This window comes from Parambassis ranga, chromosome 4 (assembly GCF_900634625.1).
Source record: "Parambassis ranga chromosome 4, fParRan2.1, whole genome shotgun sequence".
In the NCBI taxonomy this organism is placed as follows: Eukaryota; Metazoa; Chordata; class Actinopteri; family Ambassidae; genus Parambassis; species Parambassis ranga.
The window spans coordinates 12,407,501-12,432,006 of record NC_041025.1 but is presented as its reverse complement, the minus strand read 5'-3'; the positions used below and the strand labels follow the sequence as shown (position 1 = coordinate 12,432,006).

Below are 24,506 nucleotides of genomic sequence, written 5' to 3'. Positions count from 1 at the left end.
CTATCATTGTTACCCAGAGCACAGAGTACATGCAGAAATGCAGCCGGAACCTTTCTTACTGGAACCGAGTTTAACCGGCGCTTTTACTTGACAGGACCAGAGACGGACCAACAACAGAAACAAATCCGACTGTCACAGATTCTCAACGATAACGGATTAAAAACGAAATCAGCGCCAAAATAGAGTACCAAGATATACCAGGCGGTCACTCTCGGCACCTTTTAACGTTTTCACACAAACCTTCGACGCTCGTTATCCGAGACGTTACGCTACTAAAGTAATAACAATGGCTTCTGGTTCGCCGTCGTCCTCTCCGGACACTGCGACGGGCTCAGGTACGGATCCAGCCCGGCCTGACACAGGGGAGCCTCTCGGTGGAGCAGGCTCGGACTCAGACTCGGACTTGGGTTTGGGTAAATTTGACTGCAGCGCCATGGAAATGGGGGACCGGTTGGAGGGAGATGAGCTGGAGCACGAATTTGACTCTGCAGCCGATCGCGTAAGAGATTTGATTCAGACGGCCAGCAGGGACCAGCTGTTGTACCTGTATGCTCGCTACAAACAGGTAGGTGTCGGATTAAGTGGCACCATGGCTGTTTTAAGTCTTCTAGTTCTTTCACCATGTGGCTTTAAATGAAAACCATATAAAGAGAATCATTAGCATTGATTTACCTTCTGTGGTAATTGACAGAAGAGTCAGGCCCATAGCTGGATGTTGTTCTGTAATGTGTTTTAGGTGCCTAATTTATTTTATTGGATCATATACATAATCTGCTCTTGTGTTCACAGGTCAAAGTGGGGAAGTGCAATACAGCAAAGCCTGGCTTCTTTGACTTCGAAGGACAAAGAAAATGGTATATCTTTCTTCTTGTAACTGTGTGTATGTGTGTGTATGTTTCTCCCACAAAATAATAAACAAAAATGCCTTAAATTTAGAACAACAGATGCAATATTTTCACTGTGAAAACTAGCTGTAACCTTTAGTTCACATTATGTGTTCGTTGTTAGTTTGATATTTTATGTCAACTTCCTTGATCACTACAAAGTGTGATGAGAAATGTAATATGTGTCTGAACAGGCAAGCATGGAAGCAACTTGGAGACATGGATGCAGAGACTGCAATGAGAGAGTACATTTCCTGTGTCAATGTATTAGACCCTGAAGGAAGCACAAAGGTAAGAACCATTTCCAAGAAATCAGAGCTGCCTGAACACTGTTGTATGTTTTGTTTTTACTATAATATGTGTTAGTCTGAATACAGTGATAAAAGATTTTCAGTCAGCAACAAATAAAGTCAAAGTGTTAAAAACTCTTATACACTAGCTATTTTTACAGCAGGAGAAGGGAGGATTGATAAAACTGTTTAAAAGAAGGATGTAAGCAGCATGAGTTAGAAATGACTTTTGTCAAATATACGAGTCTTGTTTGGCTTTTCATGTTTTCTCATATGCTAAACTTTAATCAATAAATCAGAGAATATTGATACAGGTCTTTAGACTTTTGGGGTCTATGAAAGGGTTGACAACTAATGAAGCCTTCAATGTAATTTTTGTAACTTTAGGCTGCAGTGCAGGGCATTTGCCAGTAGGTGTCAGTGTCATGTTGTTGTTAGTTACGGGTTAGACTTGTAGAGGCCAGTTTTTATACATGTAGCATTAAAAATACATGGGACGGTTGCATTGTTTTACTCTGCAGATTTGGAATATGAATAATCCTAGAAACTGCATTATGATTTCTGGGGCAGTGTGCTTTGTGACTGTTTATGTCTTTATACACTCATGTGTCATGCCACTCAGTATCAGGAGACTTATGTTGCCATGGACAGGTTGTCCTATGGGGCAACAGAGGCATTTAGTTACAATAACAACCTCATACTGTCTGAATAAATTGAGAGAGTATATTTTAGGGTTGGGCGATATTGGCAAAAAAAATTAATCAAGATTAATTGTGGCATTTAGCCGATACGATTAATTTGACGATTAATTGATGACAATTGCACTTACATGTTTTTGACTTTAAATCGGCACAGTGTTCTAGCATGATACCGACAAATCATCAGTCAAGTTAACTACTTCATTCTAACAGGTTAAGCTGGTAAGTAGTGATTAGGCACAAACCAGCCATGGAAATATATATTGATAACAGAGGCACAAACTGCTTCAAAATAATAATGAAGCAAACATTTAAAGTAGCTTTGTTCTTCAAATGTTATTATCTTAAGGTCACAGAGCAGTGCATATCAACATTAAAATTAAACAGGACAAATAAGTTCAGAAAAGTCACATCAGTGATTATTTCAAGTTCAAAAAATGTGTCTGTGCAAATGAACCTGTGACTGGAATATGTCCCACACTAGTGCATGTTTTCACTCATACTGTAGAACAGCAGCAGAAAAAACATTACAAACAAACCGGACAATTTCACATTTAAATGTGTGTCTGTGCAAATCAACCTACGTTACGTTCTTCCAGCGCTTAGTTTGGTCGTAAGCAGCACAATGACTATCGCGGATTCTCGGCTGAGTGGAATTCTTTCCAATATCTGCTGGAGGAGACTTCGCTGTTGTAATGTTTCCTATCTTGCTGTGGAGTCCGTAAATAAAGATCGGAGTTCATTCCTTTGCTACGAGCAAAAATCCAGTTACTATGGCAACAACTAACGCTACACGCTTCACCTAATGCATGTCGTGGCACTATATACAGCTGTAGCCGGCGTTGTGTCCTCCTCGCGCTTTCTTCGGTTTTCTTCGGTTTTCTTCGTGCTCCGGTTTATGGTGACAGACGTTGAACTTATGTTAGGATCGTGCTGCTCCGCATTATTTAACTGAATACCACTGCCTTCCGCCATTATTGTTATTGTGGGCTCACAAAAATGCGTCATCATGACGAGGCACTAATCGCCGTAATCGATAAGTGGCAAATATTAATCGGTGACAGTTTTTCTGACGATTAATTGCAGACGATACGATTTTGCACAAGCCTAGTATAATTGTTGGGATGCAAAGAAGGCTAATTTGGTATGTGTGATGTGTTCGATAAAATATAGCAATTAATAGTGCAGATAGAAGTGGATCAGCATACTCTTTATAAATGTGTGTTTTTAAAACAGAGGTGTCTTTAAGAGCTGTAATGAGTGGACTCCAGCTTTATTGACCTTTTGTTCTTTTTTTATCACCCCTGCTGTTTTGCTTTGAACACCACCACTAATGCATTTGTGTCGCATAAATGTGCAAGGATATTTTTGCCACACAGGGGCAGGGGACAACCATTTTTTTAAATACTGCAAGATAATCAACAAAGATTCTTTATGTTGATAGTAACTTAAGTTTCTTTCACTTCACCCATTTGGTCTCGGTTTAGGGTCTGGCCAGTGTTTCTGCTGTGTCCATGAAAAAGCTGTCTTCTGTGTGGATATAATCAGAATGTGTTTAATCTAGAACTGTGTTTTTGATGTGTGTATGACATGTTAGACTGAGTGACCTACTGTGATGCTGGCTCACACATTTTTCTTATACATTGTCTCCTACATTGGCCACATTCTCTCTTTGTTCTCCACCTCTGTGCTACCTGCTCTTTTATTAATCATGCTCCTCCACCCCATCTTCTATTCTTTTTGAACCCTCTCACTTCTTTCCCTTGCCCCATCTCGCTTTTCTTTGCTCTCCTTCCTCATTTGATTCTCTTAACAATCATCATCACATCACTGTCAACCACATATCCAATCCTGACACATTTCTCTTTGGCCATGCTGCAGGGCAATACTCGCTGACTCTGTCACACAATGAGCCCAGCAGAGGCCAGCAAATGCACAACTGCCCCTCTAATGAAAAGAACCTGATTGTATTATTGTTAACAAAGCGCTATAGCATGGCAGCAGCTATTCTTTTGGAAGCACAGTTAAATGGTGCAAGTAGGAGTGCATAGATAGAGAAGCAGGGGAGAGAATAATAGCCACAATTTGACCTCTAGTCCTGTCTCAATTGTTGAGCAGACACTGGCTTTATATTACATTATGCTGCAGAGGAACAGGGCTAGTGCATCAGCGAATATTCTGAGTTTCTGAAGTGAATTAGGTTGTCCCAAAAGTGCACGCACAGTTGTTTTGCTTCGCTTGTCATGTTCGCCCCACTCTCCCCATTTTCTGAAATCAGATTTGTGTGGGTTCTTTTGTGAGTCAAGGTTGGTCAGCAAAGAATAGTCTTGGTAATAAAGTCTTGGCTGAACTGAATGTAATATAAAATTCCATAAAAACACAGAAGATTAACAAGAGTTGCAAATTATGATGCAGTATATTTTATGCTGTTTTCGTGTATTGTGTGGCCGTTTATTATTAGTGAGGTCATGTCTAAAGCACCAAATTTCAGAATTACTGAGTTTAATCTTTATCTTTGTCATGCATTTGACTGACAAAGACTATAGTGAGAGGCTATAGGTAGAGCCATTCATTGTGAATAGATGGGCCCAACCTTTGTATTGGACACATGCAAAACAGTAACATATAGAAAAGGTACCCAGACTGCTGAGCTGAATCAGAATAAACTGAGTCTGTGTGTGACAGGATATCACTCTGCAGTAAGTTTCAGTTTTGCCCTATAATGTGCAGTAACTATCACACAGATTTTACCATGTATAAGGTGCATATTGTTTTTTTCTAACATTGTGTTGTTCCTACAGGAAAGACGAGGAGCAGAGAGGAGAACAGGTTTCGGAGGAGCAGCTGTTAGTTCTCTATACCAGGAGGAGATGATCAGGTATTTATCAACAGGGAAAGATGCATGCCAGGGCATCTGAAAGCATTTGCCAATTCTTGGTCTTGTCTGAACAGATTCCCCTTTTCCTCCAGCTGTGAATCACCACTTGTTTAATCCTTAGGTCAACTCAGTCTGACTCTGGCATTGTTAACCACTAGTCTTGATGATGTATTTTGATTATATTCACCAGAGCGTAACTGCAGTTAGGGCCACGAGCCGTCATAGAGTTCTGATTTATGGTAATGAAATATATTCTCCATTTACTCTTGCCTAGCAGACTTACTCAAGCTTAAAACCCCCATCTTCATTTCAATGAAAAAAGAGCTCTTTTGGAGATGAAAATGAGATGTGTGAATCCTGCAGGTTTTCCTCATAAATGGCTGTATGTGATTAGTATGCACAGTCTCGGAAAGAGGCGGCCAGATTCTCCCCTTTTTAATTACGTTATGATTCGGGGGGTGATGAAGAAGCGCCAGGGACAGCAGAGCGAGGCAGGTGCAGCAAGTATCCCAGAACGATGCTCCTCTTGGTGATATCCAGTAGCAACGTTGCCCCGAGGGAAACCAGCTCGAAGGAAAGCATTACATGGCACAAACACACAACCGTGCACATGTGTGCACACATAAAACTACACTTTTCACTATACATCGCTAAGATTTTCATACGAATCCATGCATAACCTGCCAGAACTGTCACACTCACTGCTCTGCTGCATTTCAATTTCCTCTTTCTCTCACACAAACACACACGCAGACCCACTCCATATTAAACAGCTAAGCACCTGTTAACCAGGCAGAGAGTTAATTGCATTGCTCACTGTTCATCTCGATCTCGGAGTCTGTGTGTATGTATGTGTGTGGGGTGTGTATTGACAAAAGCTGGATTGATTAGCGATATCCCTGGGCTACTGAGCTGATCAGGGTGTGATTGAGAGGCTTTGAATGCTATCTTTGTAGTTCTCTCTCCGTCCTTGAAAAAGGATTCTGATAAACAGCGGAGGCTTTGTTGTCTGAACATTTTGCAGGAGGCCAAAGCTGAGTTATTTGAGTTCTTATTGTCTCCTGGACTTCCATGGAGCTCAGCCATGTTGATAGCATCCACTAGGGTCCTATAGGGAATGTGATGACAGATTGTGTAGGTGTGTATGTGTGTGTGTTTGATGGATGGTGTGGCCATGGTGTTGATCAGTGAAGCTCAGGCCAGGTAGATGAGTGTTCTCTACCACTGTGACCAGTTTAGCCTGATGGATGAAGGACATATCTGCCAGTACACCAGACCGGACCCACATGTGTGAGCGCGCTCAGTCTCACACACATGCAGTATACACAAACACAAAACCCCTGCTACCCCAGTGATGACAGAGTAGCCTGTGACCTTCCCAGCATGCTTTGCGGTGCTGTTGATGTCATGTCATTTATAGGTCCCACATTAATCTTGTGTTTGTTTATAGCTTGTGTGTGTGGGTTCCTGTGTGTGCTCTAGAAATGATTGTAACTACAAATGTTGGCTGTGTTTGCCTTCATTTGTGAGCTTATTTTAGTAAAATGGATATTATATAACTTTATACCCCCTTAGGTGTGTTTGTGTGTGTTCATTCGTGCTTTATATACAGTATGTTTCATGCACCTGTCAGGCCAGCCCCGTCCGACCATCAACGAAAGACTGATGAGCCGGCCTATTGATTAGTTGCCGGGGGAGACGGATGGCGGCCACACATCAGGGACACTCGGGGTCACCATGGCCATCAGACAAGGAAGTGGGTGTGGCCCAGCATTGAGGCTCATGAATAAACATAGCAGTGGTAATCAGGAGTATGTAAATGAATGTGCTCATACATAACCTGGCTGTGATAAAAGTGTAATGAGTTATTCATAATTCACCACGGGCTGATGAGAGGAGGGCAAGAAGAGGGAGGGGAGGAATGAGAAAAAGAGAAAGCGTGAAGGTGAAGAAAGAGGCTCACTGAAGAACAAAAAGCAAATGAAACTTTTTTGTTTTTAGTTCTGTAATTCAGTTGTGGAACCAGACATTGTAAAAAGCTCAATGTGTAAAGTATGGGTCAGAAAGATGCTGATCTGTCAGGATCAGCTGTGAAGGATCACCTTGGATCTCTTGAGTATCTGTGGCATACAACCTGATTTGAGATGTACGTTTGACATGTTTAAAAGTCAATTCTAGATACTCTAGCACATGTAGTCCCCTCCTGCATTTACACTCTTAGTCCAGCAGTCATGGAACATATGGACCTCATCTTAGGTGGTAGTTTGACTCTTGAATTGGTGAATAGGGGAAGTTCTAAGGGCTTTTAACCTGGGGAGTGACATTCTGAGCTAAACATCAGTCACCATGGGTAAAATGGTTGCCAGTGGCTCCGGTATGGCTGGAGCCTATGCGTGTGCTCTGGGAATATTCAGGCCCTGAGCAGCGGAACAAGCAGACGTCAAAAACAGGAACTGTGGGATTTGGCTTTAGGGATGGCTGTCTGACTGCGTGGGAGTGGTAAAGCGGCAGGTATGCAGCGTTTCCATTAGACAGTAAAGCACTAAATTCAATTAATCTGAATGGCCGGCAAGAGGGTAAGAGGGAGGGGAAGGCGTAAAGCTCTAAATGAGATTTTGCCCCTTTTCTCCCCCTCACCCTCACCTAACAACACTGCACTGTCACTGCACTCTTCTACCCCCACCCCCCCCCCCCCCCCCGCCTCAGCACTCACTTCTGTCCCCAATGCCAGGAGGTGATTAGAGACACAGAGATATAATTAGAGGTGGGATAGTGCCAAAATGTGTGTGTCGTATGCCAGTATTCCAGAGGGAAGCGGCACGTGTGGCTGCTGCTGAGAGACAAGATATATGTTTATCTGTTATTTCTGTTTGCCATAATGAGGCCTGGTGTTCACACACTTATCATGTTAAGCTTTTTGAATTGACATGTAATATAAAGAAAGGAGCAGTTCACCCTGGTTACAAAAGAGGCACTGTTCTGTTATGTCTGGCTTTTTAGAACTCTGTCCTCTTGCCAGCTTGTACTGAATAGATGAATGGAATTCAGATTCTGTTGCCAATACCACTGCAAATTTACATTAAAAAATGACTGACCTGTCTCTTTTCTCTGCTTGTGTTTTTCTTCCTTCCTCAGAGAAGAGGATAAGAACATCTTTGACTACTGCAGAGAAAATAACATCGACCACATCACCAAGGCCATCAGCTCCAAGAAAGTGGATGTCAATACTAAAGACGAAGAGGTATCTTAAAAAAACAGAGCCAAGAAACATGTCAAATAAATCTGTAGTGGGTGCATAAGAGACTTGGTATTAATAGCCCCAATTGAATCGATCATTACCACGACGACACAATACATAAACTCAGAAACCAGCTACACAAAGGAAAGAAGAAGCGTCAACCTTTCACCTCAAAATCCAGTGTCAGGAAGCATTTACCCTGCTGTATGTATTTCAGCTGAAGCCATACCGGCTGCACGGCATTGTGCTCTGCTTTGACCTCTTGTGCAGGAGGGCAGGTGAAAATGATCAAAAATGTGTCATGAGAAATACAGGTCACTGGGGGATAGATCACCATGCAGTTTGTTATGCAGTTACATAATGGTTTCAGCAATCTGCAGCCACACTGCACACACACACAGAGGTACCACTGTTTAGGCTGAGTTGTGTAGATGGCATAATTGACTATTACCATCACAAGGTGTTTTCTAGAATGACCCTGAAACCCATTCATCTGTTCTTGATTCATTATCATCCAGGCCAAATGGATCTCTTTCATCACAGCCCCTCTTCAAAAAAACAGGCAAAGGCCAGATGGCTGATGGACATCAGCTGAGAAAGCTTTGTCTGTCCATAGCCATTGTTGGTGTCTTCTTAGTGGCAGTTCAGCTTTCTCAACAGCAGAGGGCAGTGGTGAAATTTCATATTAGTAGGAGGCCTGATGTACTTCTTCATCTCAGAGAGGCCGAAAGCGACTGTGTGTGTCACGTGTTGCATTTTTCTAGTACGAAGTCAAACTCCAGTTTAAGTGTTTGATAGATTTTCAAAACACATTAGGACATGTCGTGGAAACTCATCCCATCATTCATGCAAATTGCACTTTCCTCTTGGCTGCTTAGACTCAGATGTTATTGCAAAGTTATTTTTTTTTTCAGATAATTAATAAACAACAGCAATCTGTCACACAGCTAGCTTTATAGTCGTTTAACAAAACACGAAATCCAAGCAGCCAAAAGAATAATAAAATAGTTTCGTCGAGGAAGTCATTATAAGAAAACAAATCTTTCTAAAAGGATAACTTTTTAAAAATGAGATGAGTGCATGTGTATTATATAAGATTCTGGAAAGGCATGTAGTTGTCAGAATCTTTTTTTTGTCAGATTACTTCCCCTTTTTGCTTAATCAAGCAGTGTTAAAATGATTTCAATGGTAATCCAACTATAAGTGGTGTATTTTCATGTTTGAACAATTTCTGCCCAAGGTCACACACAGTGTTTTATTAGCGACTAAGAGATGTCAGGAAAAAACCTCATCTAACTAACTCAAATGAGTTACAGAGTGTATGTAGTGTCCCTTTGGAACTAGCAAACTCCCCATTGAAAGTGTGGTCAGCAGTCAGCAGTAGCACACCTGGAAGAGAGAGAGAGAGGCCAACTTATTGGTATTCTGCCCTGGCTCATAAGTATCCATTTTAACATGCAGCCACGGTGATCAATATGATTTAAGCAACAGAATTGGACTTGGAGAGTTTGCTTTACCTAATTGGCCTCAATGAAAAATGAGCTTGTGTGGTTTTATTAGAACAAGGATCTTAGACCTAAAGAGGGGATACTGTGCACCTTTGTGTGAGAGTGTGTGTGAGAGAGAGAGAGACAGAGATAGAATAAAGGGCTGCTCATGTTTTGTGCACAGTGTCCCATTGATCAAGCTTTACAGAAAGTGTGCAGGATTCTGCAATTTGTCTGGGAGACTTTACTTCAAACACGCACCCGTCTATGCAGCATACACACACATAAACTGTCAAAACACACACACACACACACACACACACACACACACACACGCCTTGTCACTCTGCCTGCAGGTTATTACTGAGTAAGCTTCTGAATGGCAGAGCATAATTTATTTTGTCTGGTTTATTTTGAGGATGTCAGTGGTTCAAAGAAAGATGCTCTCAGAGGTGACACCGCATGCAACAAAGGCAAACATACCCATATCATGTGCCGTTGAAAAACTTGTGTGCTTGTGTTGGCAGGGTCGTGCTCTCCTGCACTGGGCCTGTGACAGAGGGCACAAGGAGCTGGTGTCTGTACTACTGGAGCACAAAGCCGACATTAACAGTCAGGTGAGCAGCATTTGTCTTTTATTCTGTCAAATTTAAAAAATGGTATGCTAGCAAGCAAAGCTCAAACTTTTATTCAAAGTGATGGTTGGAGCTTTACATTTAATATAATCTTAACATGTAGGTAAACTGAAATAGGGACATCTCCAGCATCCACACAGCCCTTCTCTTTTCCCTCTACATCCTCTCCATCCCTTACAGAAGGTCACCTTTAATTCACTTTGTGCCACAGACAAATCCCGCAGGGGTTTAGCAGACAGAGTTAGCTGGTAGCTAGCCTAGTGTTTAGGCTCCCCAAGGTTTAGCAGCATTCAGGAGGCTTTAGCTTTGGAGGTAAGCTGGCTCAGCTGCACATCGGAGAAATTACTCCTTTTCCCTGCCCAGCGGCACGACAAAGCGCACTTCATTGGGCTGCTGCACACTGAGGTTTTAACTGTAAGGACGAATCAATTGGAAGTAATCAGGCAAATTGTTTTAACGTTGCACAACCCACATAATCAGGACATTTCACAAATGACTTTCTCTTTGGTGGTCATGCGTGGCCCTTTTGTTTTGAATGCTCGCAGGGAGGGGAGGTTGGATTTGTGGAGAATGGCTCATAAAAGACTTAACAGTGGGATAACTACAAAACACTTCACTGATGATTTACAGCCATATCAAGATAATGACGGCAGAAGAGGATTGATATATAGATAGAGGCTTTTGTCCTTTTTCAAGATGTAGCACATTTTCAATCATGTATCCATCATTAAAATATAAAATAATATCTCTGTGTGTCAAAGTGTTTTCAGCGGTCAGGTAGGAAGTATAAATGATGATGCTGATTCTGAATGACTGATGTATGTAATGTAAAATCAAGTTTAGATTTGAAGTTTTTGAGGAAATATGCAGCAGAAAACCCAAACAAATAGTCCAGAGGCAGGATCATTGTAGGCAGTCAGAGGACAGATGTTGGGTGAATTAATGTATTCAGGCCCTTGGGACTTATCACCTGTCCGTTTCATCAGGTTTCAGAAGAAAGCGGCCGTGTAAGAGACTGAATATTAAAGAAACTGGACCTCTACATCAGTTACTGGCAGCAGATTTATGATGTGGCTGAGAGAAAAATATAGTCAGCTAAATCATGCCACTCTGTCGCAATGCCAAATTATCTCACTATGCAAAGCTTACAGAATGATATGCTTCTCATTAGAACCTGTTCAAACATTCGTTTGCTTTGTCTTAGGGTTAAGGCAAAGAAAGGAGGAGTGAAGGAGGGAAATCAAGGAAAGTGTTTTTATTATACTGGAGAAAAATAAAAAAAATGGGTGGACAGCTTTATGCTTCCGTCCTTTTGACCAAAGACAGGAAACAAAGAGTACAGGAGGTGGTGTGTGTGTTCAAGAGCAACAGAGGAATGTTTGGGTTGTATGCAGACTATTAGAGCGACCAGTAATCTCTCTTGACCTCTACCAACTGCCGAGCAACCAGTAAATAAAGATCAAACATGATTTATGCTTAATTTGTTGATTAAAAAGGGGAGGGGGCATGAGAGTTAAAACAAAAAAGTATTATTTGCTTGGCAGAGGAGGAAAATCATTTGAAATTAATCAACTGATTGTTCTAGTGAATTGTTCCCAAACCCTGGTAACCTGCATTAGGAGCTCGTTTGATAGTTAATCCAGGATCAAGGCGGGCAGGGACTACAATAGGTAGCTGTTGAGTGTTTGAATACACAGATCTGCCACCTGCCAACTGTAGATCAGGCCCTGGTGTGGTGTTGGTACGGTGCATTAAACCCTCTCCTCCTGCTCACCGTATCACTGCTGCCTCAGCTAATACACCCAGAGAAAGTGGGGCAGGCAGCACCAACTGTGGGAAAGATGGCAGTGAAACCTCATTTCATGTAATAATGGAAATTAAGGCTTAAGTGCTGGATTTATATTCTATTGTGCTAGAATGTATTTAAGCACATTAATGGGGAATAAGCTTATGTCTATAAATTCCATCATATCACGGAGCAGCGGAAACCCCTGATCCAAAGAGGACAAATTCACACTAATTATTATTTCAATACAAAAAACATTTTTTGGGACTGTAAATGTTTAAATATTCTTTCTTTATCTAAATTTCTGGGTAGATCAGATACATTTTCTACTGTGTTCAACGTAGAAAAAGGCTTCATAAACAAAAACCAGGGACTTAGCTTTGCTTCTTGAAGTTTGATCTAGACGTTCAGGACTGTGTTATTCCAAGGTAAGGTGTATTTAATAAAAAATAATAAATGCCAACATCCACTAACAAGTTCTAAAACAAACACAGTCTCCGTTCAGAATTCCATTCCAGAAATAATATCCTCCATGCTACACATCTGAAATGCATATACAAAGTAAATGTACTACATACTATGTGGCCTCCTGTGTAAGTAGGCAGTAGTTGCATAATATAACACAGAAATTAACTGTAACATGGCTGCAAACACAACCAACGCAGTCAGAAAGGCTTGTTTGTAATTCATTAATTAACCACTGGAAAACAAGGTTGATGCTTTCTTCTAGTATATGGTTGCATGATAGAGGTATGATGAATTAGGAAAGGGCACATAATAAGTTGTGATGAGTGTGAAGAAACTTTAGAGAATATAGGTCAGGTGCTCAGTGGTTTTAGATGATGACATGTTCAGAACATGTGCTTCCTCTGCCTTTGGTCATTTTCCGTCCAAATGCTGTATTCCCAAACACACACTTAACCCTCATTCCACACACAGCTTTGTTGTTTTCCAGAAAACTTTCCGGTTGCTGTGGAGATATGCATATATAGATAAAACAGGCTTATTGAGATTTACAAAGGGGGAGACATAGAATACAACAAGTGGTCCAGAGTTCTCTGTAATTACTGAGCAGGTGAGACTGAGGGAGGATCAGCTTGACAAAGAGAACAGGCAGGGACAGAGACACAGCTTAACCCCATTTCAATACAATGCGGTGATGGAAGAATACATTAAGGTTTAAGGTATGCAGGTGTGATAGGAGGAGAAGGCCACACAGGTTTTAAACACACGGTCATGTCCTCTCACTTGTATTCCCCTCATTCCTACATTTTTTTGCCTCTCAGTCTGTCTCTCTCTTTTCCCCTCTCCTCATCACTCTCCCCTTCCCCCACGCCCCCGTCCCCTTCACTCCATCCCTCCCTGCCTCCGCCTCTACTTTGTATTAAAACAACATGATCCATGAGGCAGGGCGGGCGACTCGCAGCACTGCTAATTCTAATTAATCCAGCGTGGTAGCACGGCCACGGCAGGCCCCAAGCACTCCCAGTCTATCAGATAGAAATTCATAACTTAATTGAGGTCAGAGCCTCGAGCCGGCAGAACAAAAGTCTCCAGCCAGGACCAGCTAGATCAATAGTAATAAATATCTGACTGGGTGGCCTACAATTGGTGGCTGGAGAGCACACAACAAGTCTCACACACATAGTCTGCACATGGACCCTGAATATTGTGGATATTTGTTTCTGAGGAGTTGGACATGGGAGTTCTCAAGAGAAAGTACCTTTATGTGCACAAATCAGGAAAAAGTCTCTTGTGAGAAGTGTTTGTTGCTGCTTGAAACACAGAGAGCGCTCTGCATGTAGATGTCTGTACAGCTGATTTGTAATGACACAGTCTCTCTATGGACCCATTGATTTGATATCGTTGTGAGCGGTGTGGGTGGACTTGGACTGTTGATTTATTTATCTAATGATGCCAAACAGTGTATTCATAACCACATGTTTGTCTGATACTGATAGTGATGCGTCAGGCAGCAAAGAATTTGGATGATTGGTGAAATTTCAAGGGTTATTTTTATGAATTGCTTAACAGTTACCATTTTCCACAGAAACTTTTCCAATAAGTTAGATTCTAGATCTATATACTATAGCTCATATAGATTGACACGTTTTAACAAGTACATATCACTGTCCTTAAAAATCCAAAAAGTAAAATAAAATATGTATATTATGTATTATTATTGTTGAAAATGTTAGTTACTAAGACCTCATCGTAATGTAAATGAGAAGAAGACAACTCGATGCCTCTTAAAGCACACTGCAGTGCTATCAGAGCACAGTGCACAGCTAAGAAAACAATAAATGCGAAGTGTAAAAATAAAGAATCCTGTAGATCAACACAAATTATTATTATAATCAGTTCATTAATATTTCAATTAATATTTTAATTTTTGGGCCTCTAAAACATCAGAAAATGTTAGTAATTATCAATGTTTTTCAGTTCTAAAGCTATTTTTGGGAAAAGAAATTAGTGAAATAATGATTTACTTTTGAAGTTTTTGTACCATGTTTATTATAATGTACTATGATGCACATACTGCATCCTATGTAAGTAACTAATAAGTTTACTTATCAAGTGTTGCCGTGACCCTGTAGAAATAAGATGAGTTAAATTAATGGAATAAAATATAAAGGTCCACATAAAAGGTGTTTGGGACGGCTTACACAATAACATTTGATTTCTGCCAAATCTCGGGCTCACAAATCAAGTAGTATGTCAGAGAAAATATTTCATTTTAATCAAACTGAACAAATTGTAAGCATCTGTTCATGAACATTTTTCACAAAAAGCATAATAAAGCTGTATCAATATTAATTACATTTCATGTTGAAGTTGCAACATTCAGCAAAAACTGCAGCCGTTTAATGGATCTCATGCAGCTGCTTGTGGGCGAGCGCTTTGCTGTGAAGCTGAGCTGTCGTAGCCAACAAAGAACATTGAATCCTCTCATCTGTGTCCTCTACCGTGGTGTCAACTACTTGTGTGATCACAGGGGCAAACGCACACACACAAACGCACACACACACACCAGCCATGGTGGCTGATTGAAATTCTATGGCGGAGGCATTATTACACATTTGTATCCCTCCCCTTTCCCAGCACTGCCTTTTGTAACTAATGGCTCAGTCAGGCCAGTCATAACAAATATCCAGCAAGATTCGTCATAATTGTGTTTATGTGTGTGTATGTGTGCATGTGTGTTTGTGTGTGTAATTGTGAAACCCATCTCCCAGAATATATAGGGTCGTTAAGAAAGAAAAGGCAGGTGAGAAAGTAAAGAGAAGAAATCTGTTGAGGATTGAGAAGAATAAAAAATGGAGACAAAGGGACAAATATACCAGAGTATACAAAGAGGAGAGATGGACACTAGTAAGGTCAGACAATATTATTATGTATGCTATGATGCACTTTGTGTGGCATTTACAGTAATTCAGCTGAGAAGGACATTCCTAGCTTCTTATTTTTATCTTTTAAAATTGACTGTTGTGCTGTTTGATTGAAAAGTTCATGGCCTAAGGTAGATGCACAGCACTTTGGAAACTGTAGCACATTTATTTTCAACATAGTCCTCTCCTATGCTCATTGAGCATTTCCAGATCCCTTTGTAGAAGTCTTGGACCTCCATGAAATGGTCCACAGACCATTGAGCTACCTATTTACCTTGAAAAATCCCATTAAAAAAGGGCAGGAGTTCAAATCCACATTGCAGGATACAGGCTATCACCAGGACAGGACTGTCTTTTGGTGGAAGAGCTCTCCTTCCCGTGTTAAATTTACTTTTGTTTCTCCTCCTACCTTCTTAAACAGAGGCCATCATCATTCCTACAGGCAAAAATGATTTGGCTTTCTTCAGAGCAGGAGACACTGGACATTGTTGAAGATGCTCTAATTTAGTCTCAAACAGGAGACAATTTTGCCATTGTCTCCTCTCAGTTTACTGGATCCTTGGTCCATGTTCCAGGCTCTTCACCATGCTGTAAGGAGCATCCTTCCTTAGTGTTGCCACCATGCTATAGTGAACCTCGGTGATCAGACCTGGAGACTGAGATATCAGAATGCTGTTTCTATTGATGTTGTGGCTTTTTTTAGAAGATTAAGGACAAACAGGACCAAGTTAACCATTTTCAAACTGACAGGAATTAGAAAATTCACACAAATAAAGAGCACTTCAGCCACCTCACACAGCACTTGACATTTTATAAGTCAAGCTGTAAGCTGCTCTTATAGGATTCATAGTTAGTGCTTGCTGCACATTACCTGGACTCGTTGAAATAAAAACCTGTTGCCGTGCTGTGTTAAAAGGGCCTATCAGACATAGACACAGTTATGAATCTGTAATATGAGCACTCAGAAAAGAGCCAGTGAATTGACAGTAATAGTGCAGCCTAAAGAGCTATTCCAGCAGGTAACAGTCCTCTTTGCCATCATCAGCTGTTGTTTCTTTCTTATTGGCCACTCACTGGGCCTTGCCTACACTCAACTATTTGATTTCCATCGTTCTTAACCGTCCACATAAATTGTCAGGAGCATTAAAGCTGTCCTCGACTGTTTCAGACAGAGGGAGGGGGAGGAGGAGAGTAAGAGAGTGAGAGCTAGATACAGACAGCGAGGGGAGGGGACAGGGGTGAGGAGAGAGAATAAACAAAGTAAGTGTTTTGCCTTCCATCAGTCTCCCGCAGTACTCAGCTTTATGAGTCCCTCACTCCAAATGCTTCAGCCACAGCCCCCACTGCCTGGCCATTGATTTTCATATTACACTCTTTTATGTATTTATTTATTTCATATATTTCTTTTTAAACATCATCGATGAGCCGCAAGAGGACAGACTGGGCCTCTGGTGATGTTAATTCTCAGCCTCAACCCTATCCTGCTTCTCTGATGGCTTTAATGGAGGCTAAGGTGTCCCATGGGAACAAGCAAGCCCGGCAACATGGGAAGGGGAGAGAAATGTGCAGGGGAAAGAGATGAGCATGAAGCAAACAGGGCAAGAGATGGAGATTTAGAGACATAGGTATTGGTTGTCTGTTATGACAAGAAAATCTGCGTTAAAGCTGAACATGGTTTAAACCTGGTACCTGTACTCAAGGTATGAGACCTCACACAATGGATATCCACAAGCAGACTTTTCAGGGTTTACCCCCTGAACTGTGATGTTGCTGTTGGCAGCTACAGGCATGAGGGGGGGGGGAGGGGAAACACCCAGGCACCTGAAGGACACTCCCAGGAGGTGTGAAGGGCACTGAGGTTGGTGTCGAGTTAATTTGACCGCGGGTGGTAGTGCTCACACGCTGAGTGGCAAGGTTACCTCTCCCTGCTCAAAGAGGAGACCCAGATTCAATTAGGGCTGGCCCCGGTCTGCAGATCCTTTTAAAAGGGGGGCCTTCCCGACGCACACAGGGATAAACGTTCACAGAAGTGTACATCCCAAACAAAGGGCAAACACAAGTAGGCGCCCGTCTAACATCTTAGGCACAAATGCATGCCCAGATTTTACTGTCTTGCCTTGCTCTGCTGTAAGTACAAAGAATAACACGCTACATAGCTCCATCTTATGGTTAGCTTTTGGCTGGCTCCACATTCAACACATGCATAGTGCTGCTGACCTGGTCAGGCTACAGAGGACGGGCCATTTACACTGAGTTGATATGTAGTATTTTCTTGACCAGCTTTTTGCACATTAATAAGCATGTATATCCCATGGCCAGCTGCAAAGTTAATGTTGTTGTCTGGTTTATAATTTTGGTTCTTCTGGATTCAGAACAATCCCACTAAAGCGGGGACCATCTACTCCATCTGGCTCAGATCTGTGTTTCTGATTAATGGCACTTGCTCATCATAATGCTATCTGCTGGAATCTGCATACCAATGATCCTAGTTGACCATCGATTCACCCCTCATCTACCCCACAAGCACCCTTGGGACCCCCCCCCCCCACACACACACACATATATATTCATCTCACTCTTTCTGTCTTCCTACCCTGACCACTGTCATTATAAAAGTCAGCAGCTGCTGCATGCATTGATCATAAATCATAATTGCTTGTTCATTTTTTCCCACTTGTTTAATGTTGCTGTCAGGGAGAGCAGCGGGAGAAAAGGAGGAGGCGGGGAAAGAAAGAGAGGAACAAAACCCAAAGAAAGTTTACGCAGACACAGAAAAATGAGATAAGAAAAGAGAGCCGATGGAAATATTGTAAGTTCATGGGCCATTCTACTGGCCATTAGAAGAACTATTCTATTCTATATTCTATAACCAAGTGTGGTTGTGAGGACACAACAAATCATGTCTGTTTAGGCCCACATTTCCCTTTAATTTTGAGAGTATATCACAGTGACCCCGCCTACTTGCAGATATTGAAAGTATAACACATATAACACAAGCAAGACAAACAGAATGAAACCCAGACAGACCAAAACCTAGTTTCGATTTGAGATACACTCGAGGGACCTCAGTGTTCCATTTGTATCACTGACCGAGTCAAGTTTTCACCTCCGATACCACCCAAATCCCTCCACTTAATCCTGATGTAAAGTTAAGCTCAGGCTGAATGCTGGGAGTGTGTGTTGTCCTACTTATGACTGATGAAGAAAACAAGTGAAATACTTTCCAGAAATGAACACGACATGTTTGACCATTCCTCTTTGTGCTTTTCTGCAGATAAACAGTGCTACAGACACTGTTTTTTTGGTTCCCTGTTGGCCTGAGTCCGACTTCTAGACATCTGGACAATATTTTAGGATAATCTGACAGGCAAATTCCTCCAGGGGTCTATGACTGTTTCTCTTTTTCTTTTGACCAGTTCTGGACTGGTTACAGTATTATCATTTTTGATTTAAGAAATAAGCCTGCATGTCTCTCTGTATATGGTTTATTCACTCTCTTTCTCTTCCATTCATCTTGCTTCACATCACTTGTGTGGTAGAAATGATAGATTGGTGTGACACATTCAGAAAAACTGCAATTGTACTGATAGATCAATCCCTATCCGTGCTGCTCCTAAGCATATTGCCTCCACCCCATTAGGGTGATACACTACTCTGTGCTGGGTCTCTGCTCGGCTGGTATTGTGCAAGCAGCTGCTTATTGAGCACTCTGCTGACGTCCAGCCCAGCATTTCTGCACTGCAAGGGGAAACTTTGGATGACATGTAAAAGCAGGGGTTTGGTGCGACATGCCTTCATAATGGAATGGGAACAGGGGTGCACCATAGAGAAAAAGGGAGAGAGAGGTTGTGTGTGTGTGTGTGTGTGTGTGTGTGTGTGTTGAAGCTTACTGCAGGTATGGGGGGTGGAGGGGCAGTGTCTCTTCCAGGCTGCTTCCAAAGCAAATGGAAGACAATCCAATTTCCTGTGATTCCATCAAGCCTCCGTCCTGAATCCAGGGGCATTAGGGAATGCTGAGAGGACAGGCCACTGACCCCCTCACATGAACATGCAAGAAGCATGTAGGCTGCACATACGTGCACTGGCACGCTCAGCAAACCTCTCAAACACACACATACACTTAAGATATATTCTGTTTTTTTCTGTCTTACCAGACAAAAAAAGTTGTGTAGGTGTTGTGTGTGCATTGTAAGGTCTTGGTTTTGTGTTAGTATGCATGTATGCTAACAACCAGCTACAGATTAGCGCTCGCCGCAGATTAGAGTTTAAACCTCTCACACTTTAATTATGACTGTATGTATTTATTTGTATCAAGGTCTTTTACTTGGCCCCGGCCGTAAACATCTGTCACTGTCCCACTGTGTCAACATTTTGTGTGTGTGTACGTGTGTGTGTGCTGTAAAATTAGGAGAAAATGCGTTGAGTATTCCTTGTTGGCTTAAGGTTAACGATACCAGTGAGGCATTTATTTTACTACCCACTGTTCTCTTACTCAATGTCATTGTTAGAGACAAACACAACATCTACATCTTCTCATGCTGCTGTTGGCTCGCAGACAGACAGCATTGTAGTCTTGGGTTAACCACTGTACGCTTTCCCCGCTGGTGGCGATTTGCATCTGTGCACTGTGATCCACCCAGAGGGAATAGAAAGCTCTAATCCAATCAGCAGGTCCCTGAAGTGCTGCCCCTGAGAGACAGAGAGAAACACAACAATAGGATCACTCTGCACTGGGCCCAGCCAGAGGAGGCACTCAGCAAAGAGAAGGAAAGGAGAAGGGATGAGGGATAGAAAAGGAAAGGAAAGGCCTTCAGACTGAACACAGAGACGTAAAGTGAAGAAGAAGGTGTGGTTTGGTAGAGGTGAGTTGAGAAGAAGAGCAAGGTGGGAAGTTACTAAAACAGAAAGGGGCACATGAGGATCTGCTGTTAGAAGGGCAAAGGTGGAAATACTAATGAATAATTTCACCAAAACAGTTTCAGTAATTTGGAAGAATTTCCGCTGCAGTGACATTTTACAGGATAGAAGAAAATGTCAGTGTGCCTCCTGCTTTTAATCTGTCTCTGTGAATTTTAGACCATTGTACTTGGCTGCTCTTGTTCTGAGACTCGAGGCCACAGTTTGACCATTTATCATCATTATGAGGTGCAAAGGCAGGCTGGAGCGGTGATTAAGAACCGAATCTGCTGTTGATGATGCCTGTCATATATTGTGTCTTATTATACCCACACACACGACTACATATTGTCTTGTCTCCAGTCTGCTTCTTGCAAAAATTATATCTCTATCACTGATCCTTTGACCCCAAGTATTATTTTTACTGTTGAAAGGACACCTGTTCATGTACGTGGGAAACCACCTATAATATACTCTGACCTTTGTACACTAAATCTTGTCTCCATTGTCTCTGAGACATCGTGTCAGGGCCACATACCTGTAATTCGTTACAAAGTGTGATACATACATACAGTGCTATACATTTTAATGTAAGACATACTACATACTACAGAAGTATTATAGAGCGTAATAGTCTCATTTTCAGAATCAAATGGTTTCCAGTCTACAATATTTCCTGCTTTTTAGTAACATATGATAACAATATCATATGTTTCGTCTCATTCTTTCTTCTCATTCACATGAACAAGATATAGCAGGAAGGAATTAATGGAATATGTTCAAACTTGGCACACATGTTCATTGGACTGAAGGATGACTTAAGTTGAGTAAGTGGTTGCGTGACATCCTCCTCAGGTGTAGGTGTGCGTGTGAATTGTAAGGCACATTTTCTCTACTGGTGTGGTACTGTGTGGTCAGATTTACCATGTTGTTGTTTCAGGGTTGAAAATCAGCTGCAGGTTGAAAGGTTTGATTTGCAGGTCACGTGTTTTTCAAATCAATATCTCATCTTCTTATAATCCCTCTTTGTTACAATGAAAACATGGCACCATTTGTCCAGCAAGAAGAAGTTAATTGGTAATCTTGCAGCTTATAAATTTACAGCTTCTCTCCCACTGAATGTTGGCAGTATTGTTTCTGATATCATCATTTGAATGTGCATTGGCTGAAGTAAACACTTTTTTCCTTTTTTTTTACAGGACAATGAAGGACAGACAGCACTACATTATGGTAAGAAAGCCTCTCATGTTTACCTCTACTGCCCAAAATGTTGTTTACTCTTTAGAAAAAGACTATTTATTCTGCTCTAAAGCTTTTTGTGTCTATTTTTTAAATTGTGGATGTCTCGTTTTGGAACAGATTCTTCACATTCATCGTACACTGACATCATTATGTTGTCTGCGTTCACACTCCCTTTATATACAGTACAGCAGCTTGTTTTCTCTAAACACCTGCTCTTTGACCGCGTTTTGTCTCAGATTTATCATCTTTCCCGCCTCTTCCTCCCACTCTCTCCCAACCATTCCTCATCTTTATTTTCTGCACTTTTTTTGAAGTTTTCAAGTGGGTGCCTGTGGTGTGTGTGTGTGTCCTCTGGTATGTATGTGTCTGGGGGTGTGTGTGTGTGCGTGTAATAATCGCCGGACCTCCCAGAGGAAATCAGCAGTGGTCCTTAGACTCCCCTGACCCTCTCATGCCCCAGCACTCATGTCCCTGAGGGGCGGAGCTCATGTCCTCTGAGCCTGTGTGTGTGTGTGTGTGTAAGGATACACCATCTGTCCACCAGCTTGGTGGTGGTGTTGGAGTGGGCATGTTGCTTCACCCACAGAAGAGCCTCTCTTCACAAACACAGGAGAGTCCCTAATCATACACACACACCACACTCAGCAGAGTAGGCCATGAGGATGGGGCATAAAAAGATGACTAATAAACATAAGCGATGAACTCCAAGAGACAAATAGCAGAGAATGAAAATTCATTCCCACCTCTCTTTGCACAGGGCCACAGTGGCTGGCAAGTGATTAATTGAGGGTTTACTGCTCACCATAAATTGTTCTGCTTCTCTACTGCTCCCCGGAGGGCCAGCCACTTTTTACAGCTCAAGGCCCAGGCGAGACACCCGCCACGCGCACACACACTCCTAACTAAATAAAATACTGTTTAGAGCAACAAGAGGAGGTATGCAAGCACGGCTGAAAAAAACACACAGCCAGGCTTTGTTAGGCTGATTTAAGGGAAGGATTTGTGACTCATCACACTCACACATCTCAGAGTTTTCATAGACACAACTTGAGCGTGTACATACACATCGCCGCATTCTGATGTATCCCCCTATCTCACACACGCATGCTCCTGCCAACCAGCCACCTCTGGGCTGGAGGTTAAAAGGCCTGGCTGTCAATCACTGCAGTTGCTGACATCAGCGAACATGGCGCAGCACAGATTCTGCTCTTTAAAAGGAGCAAACGATTGACACCGACAGAGAAGAGCACTCAGAACAAGAGAGGAGAGTGAGGTGCCAGAGGGGCAGGAGGTGCATCAAGATTGAAGGGACCCACTAACTGGGTTAAGAAAGTGCAAGCTGCCCCCCTGCCGCTTATCCTCCTCCACTCTATGCAGAGAGAGGAAAAGACCCTTTTAGTGGGGCACAAATTGCCAATGGGGCAGAAATGAAGTGTTTGAGGGAAGCTCAGGTCCAGGCAAGTGTCAGTGCTGGACCTGTAGATGGGCTTTTCATTAACTGTAGCACTGTACATACTGTATATACAGAATGTACTGTATGTACTATACAGGGGAAAGAAAATAAAGTTCTTTTCTAGGATAACCAGGACAAGCAAGAAGGAGATTCTTTACACAAACCTTCACACAGCATGACCTCGGAGAACATTTGCCAACATGTATAATTATTCTAATTATTCTTACTTTATGTTTTTGTCTTCTCTTAGCATCAGCATGTGAGTTTGCCGACATAGTGGAGCTCCTTCTGAACGCCGGAGCTGACCCGTCCATCAAAGACATGGAGGGCTCTCTCCCAGAGGAGGTCACTGAATCCAGCGCCATCTCCTCCCTGCTCCGTCAGTACACTTCTCCAAAAGGCTAGATCTTCCTCTGATAGCACCACCCTCTCATTTCCCGTGTCCTCCTCTCATCTTTTGCCCACCGTCCCACCATCCTCCCTTCATCCCTGAAGAGAGACTGTTCAGTCGCAGCAGTTTGTAGACAAGGACTGCAGAAGTTTTGTTTGGATTCTTGAAGTGAGTTTGATTTCGTTGGCTTAGCTCTTCTGAGCTACCATTGTAAACATTAGTTGTTAAACATAAAATTAAGGGCACTGCATGTACTGTATTTTCATTCTTCTAGAAACTGTGTATTGACTATCTGCACAGTAGGGTTGGGTGATATGAAAATTACTGTAAGACAGTAGAGATTTGTCAGCTGTGATGTTGCTGCGCTTAGGTAGCCGTACCTTAAATATCTGCCAATATTGCAAATCAGCAAGCAGGACTGGTTATTGGCAATATTTGAACAACAGGATCAATGTGACAATGTATCTGGATTTATCAGGTATTTAAGTCACCAGTGGAACCAAAAACACACACATTCCCCTTCTTTTATCTGTAAACAAAATTCACTATACTGCAATATTTATCATTCTCACAATATACTCCACCATAACAGATACAGAAAAAGAATATTTTATACATATCGCCCACTCCTACTGCTCAGGTCTGACTACTGGCCAGGCCTTTTAGTGTGGGTCAGCCCAGATTGTTCATCATTGAGTTGTGTTACATACCAAGGAATGCTTTAAACATTTGACATACATATATCATCATTAAAGTCTTCAGTAAATATGTTTCCTCTGTTTCCTGTAATAACCATCAGATTGCTGTCCCACCACGCTGGAATATCAGTGGTATTGACTTATAATTATACATGTGTACATACTGCTCACATCTCACTCACATGTTCTGCTGGACTCTTGTATTATCTATACATAATAAACTAATTTAGCCTTATGTATTTCTATCAGCTGCCTGCTTGTAATTTTTGGCTGCAATTCAAAAAAACAATATTAAGTATTCATTTATTGATTTTTCAGGTCATTTTAGAAGCTTTATCAGAATTTGCTCTAATTTAAGATCGTTTAGTGTCACTCATTGCTACTCCTGCCATGGGACGTTATTTTTTTCATTCAAACTAAATTTAAGGTACACCTCTCACTGTTTACCATCCACACAGTATACACACAACATACTGTACATACAGCTCTTCTTCTGTACTATTATGTCATATGGGAGGCATCTGGATGTTCTCCAAAAATA

General features: G+C 41.8%; 1 protein-coding gene across 1 annotated transcript; it reads left to right on the top strand.

Moving 5' to 3' along the window:
- The first annotated feature begins 81 nt into the window (after nt 1–81).
- On the top strand, nt 82–24,200 carry acbd6 (acyl-CoA binding domain containing 6). The gene is made up of 8 exons (XM_028404527.1): nt 82–565; nt 790–854; nt 1,079–1,175; nt 4,674–4,750; nt 7,886–7,991; nt 10,003–10,092; nt 21,381–21,411; nt 23,127–24,200. The coding sequence occupies exons 1-8, from the start codon at nt 287–289 to the stop codon at nt 23,279–23,281; spliced, it is 900 nt and encodes a 299-aa protein (XP_028260328.1). The 5' UTR covers nt 82–286; the 3' UTR covers nt 23,282–24,200.
- Nucleotides 24,201–24,506: the final 306 nt, after the last annotated feature.

Bases quoted from the DNA above. Each gene is read 5' to 3' on its own strand.
- acbd6 (XM_028404527.1), top strand. From the start codon at position 287: ATGGCTTCTGGTTCGCCGTCGTCCTCTCCGGACACTGCGACGGGCTCA. The intron at 1,176-4,673 runs GTAAGAACCATT...TTGTTCCTACAG, and splicing joins ACCCTGAAGGAAGCACAAAG to GAAAGACGAGGAGCAGAGAG. The intron at 7,992-10,002 runs GTATCTTAAAAA...TTGTGTTGGCAG, and splicing joins TCAATACTAAAGACGAAGAG to GGTCGTGCTCTCCTGCACTG.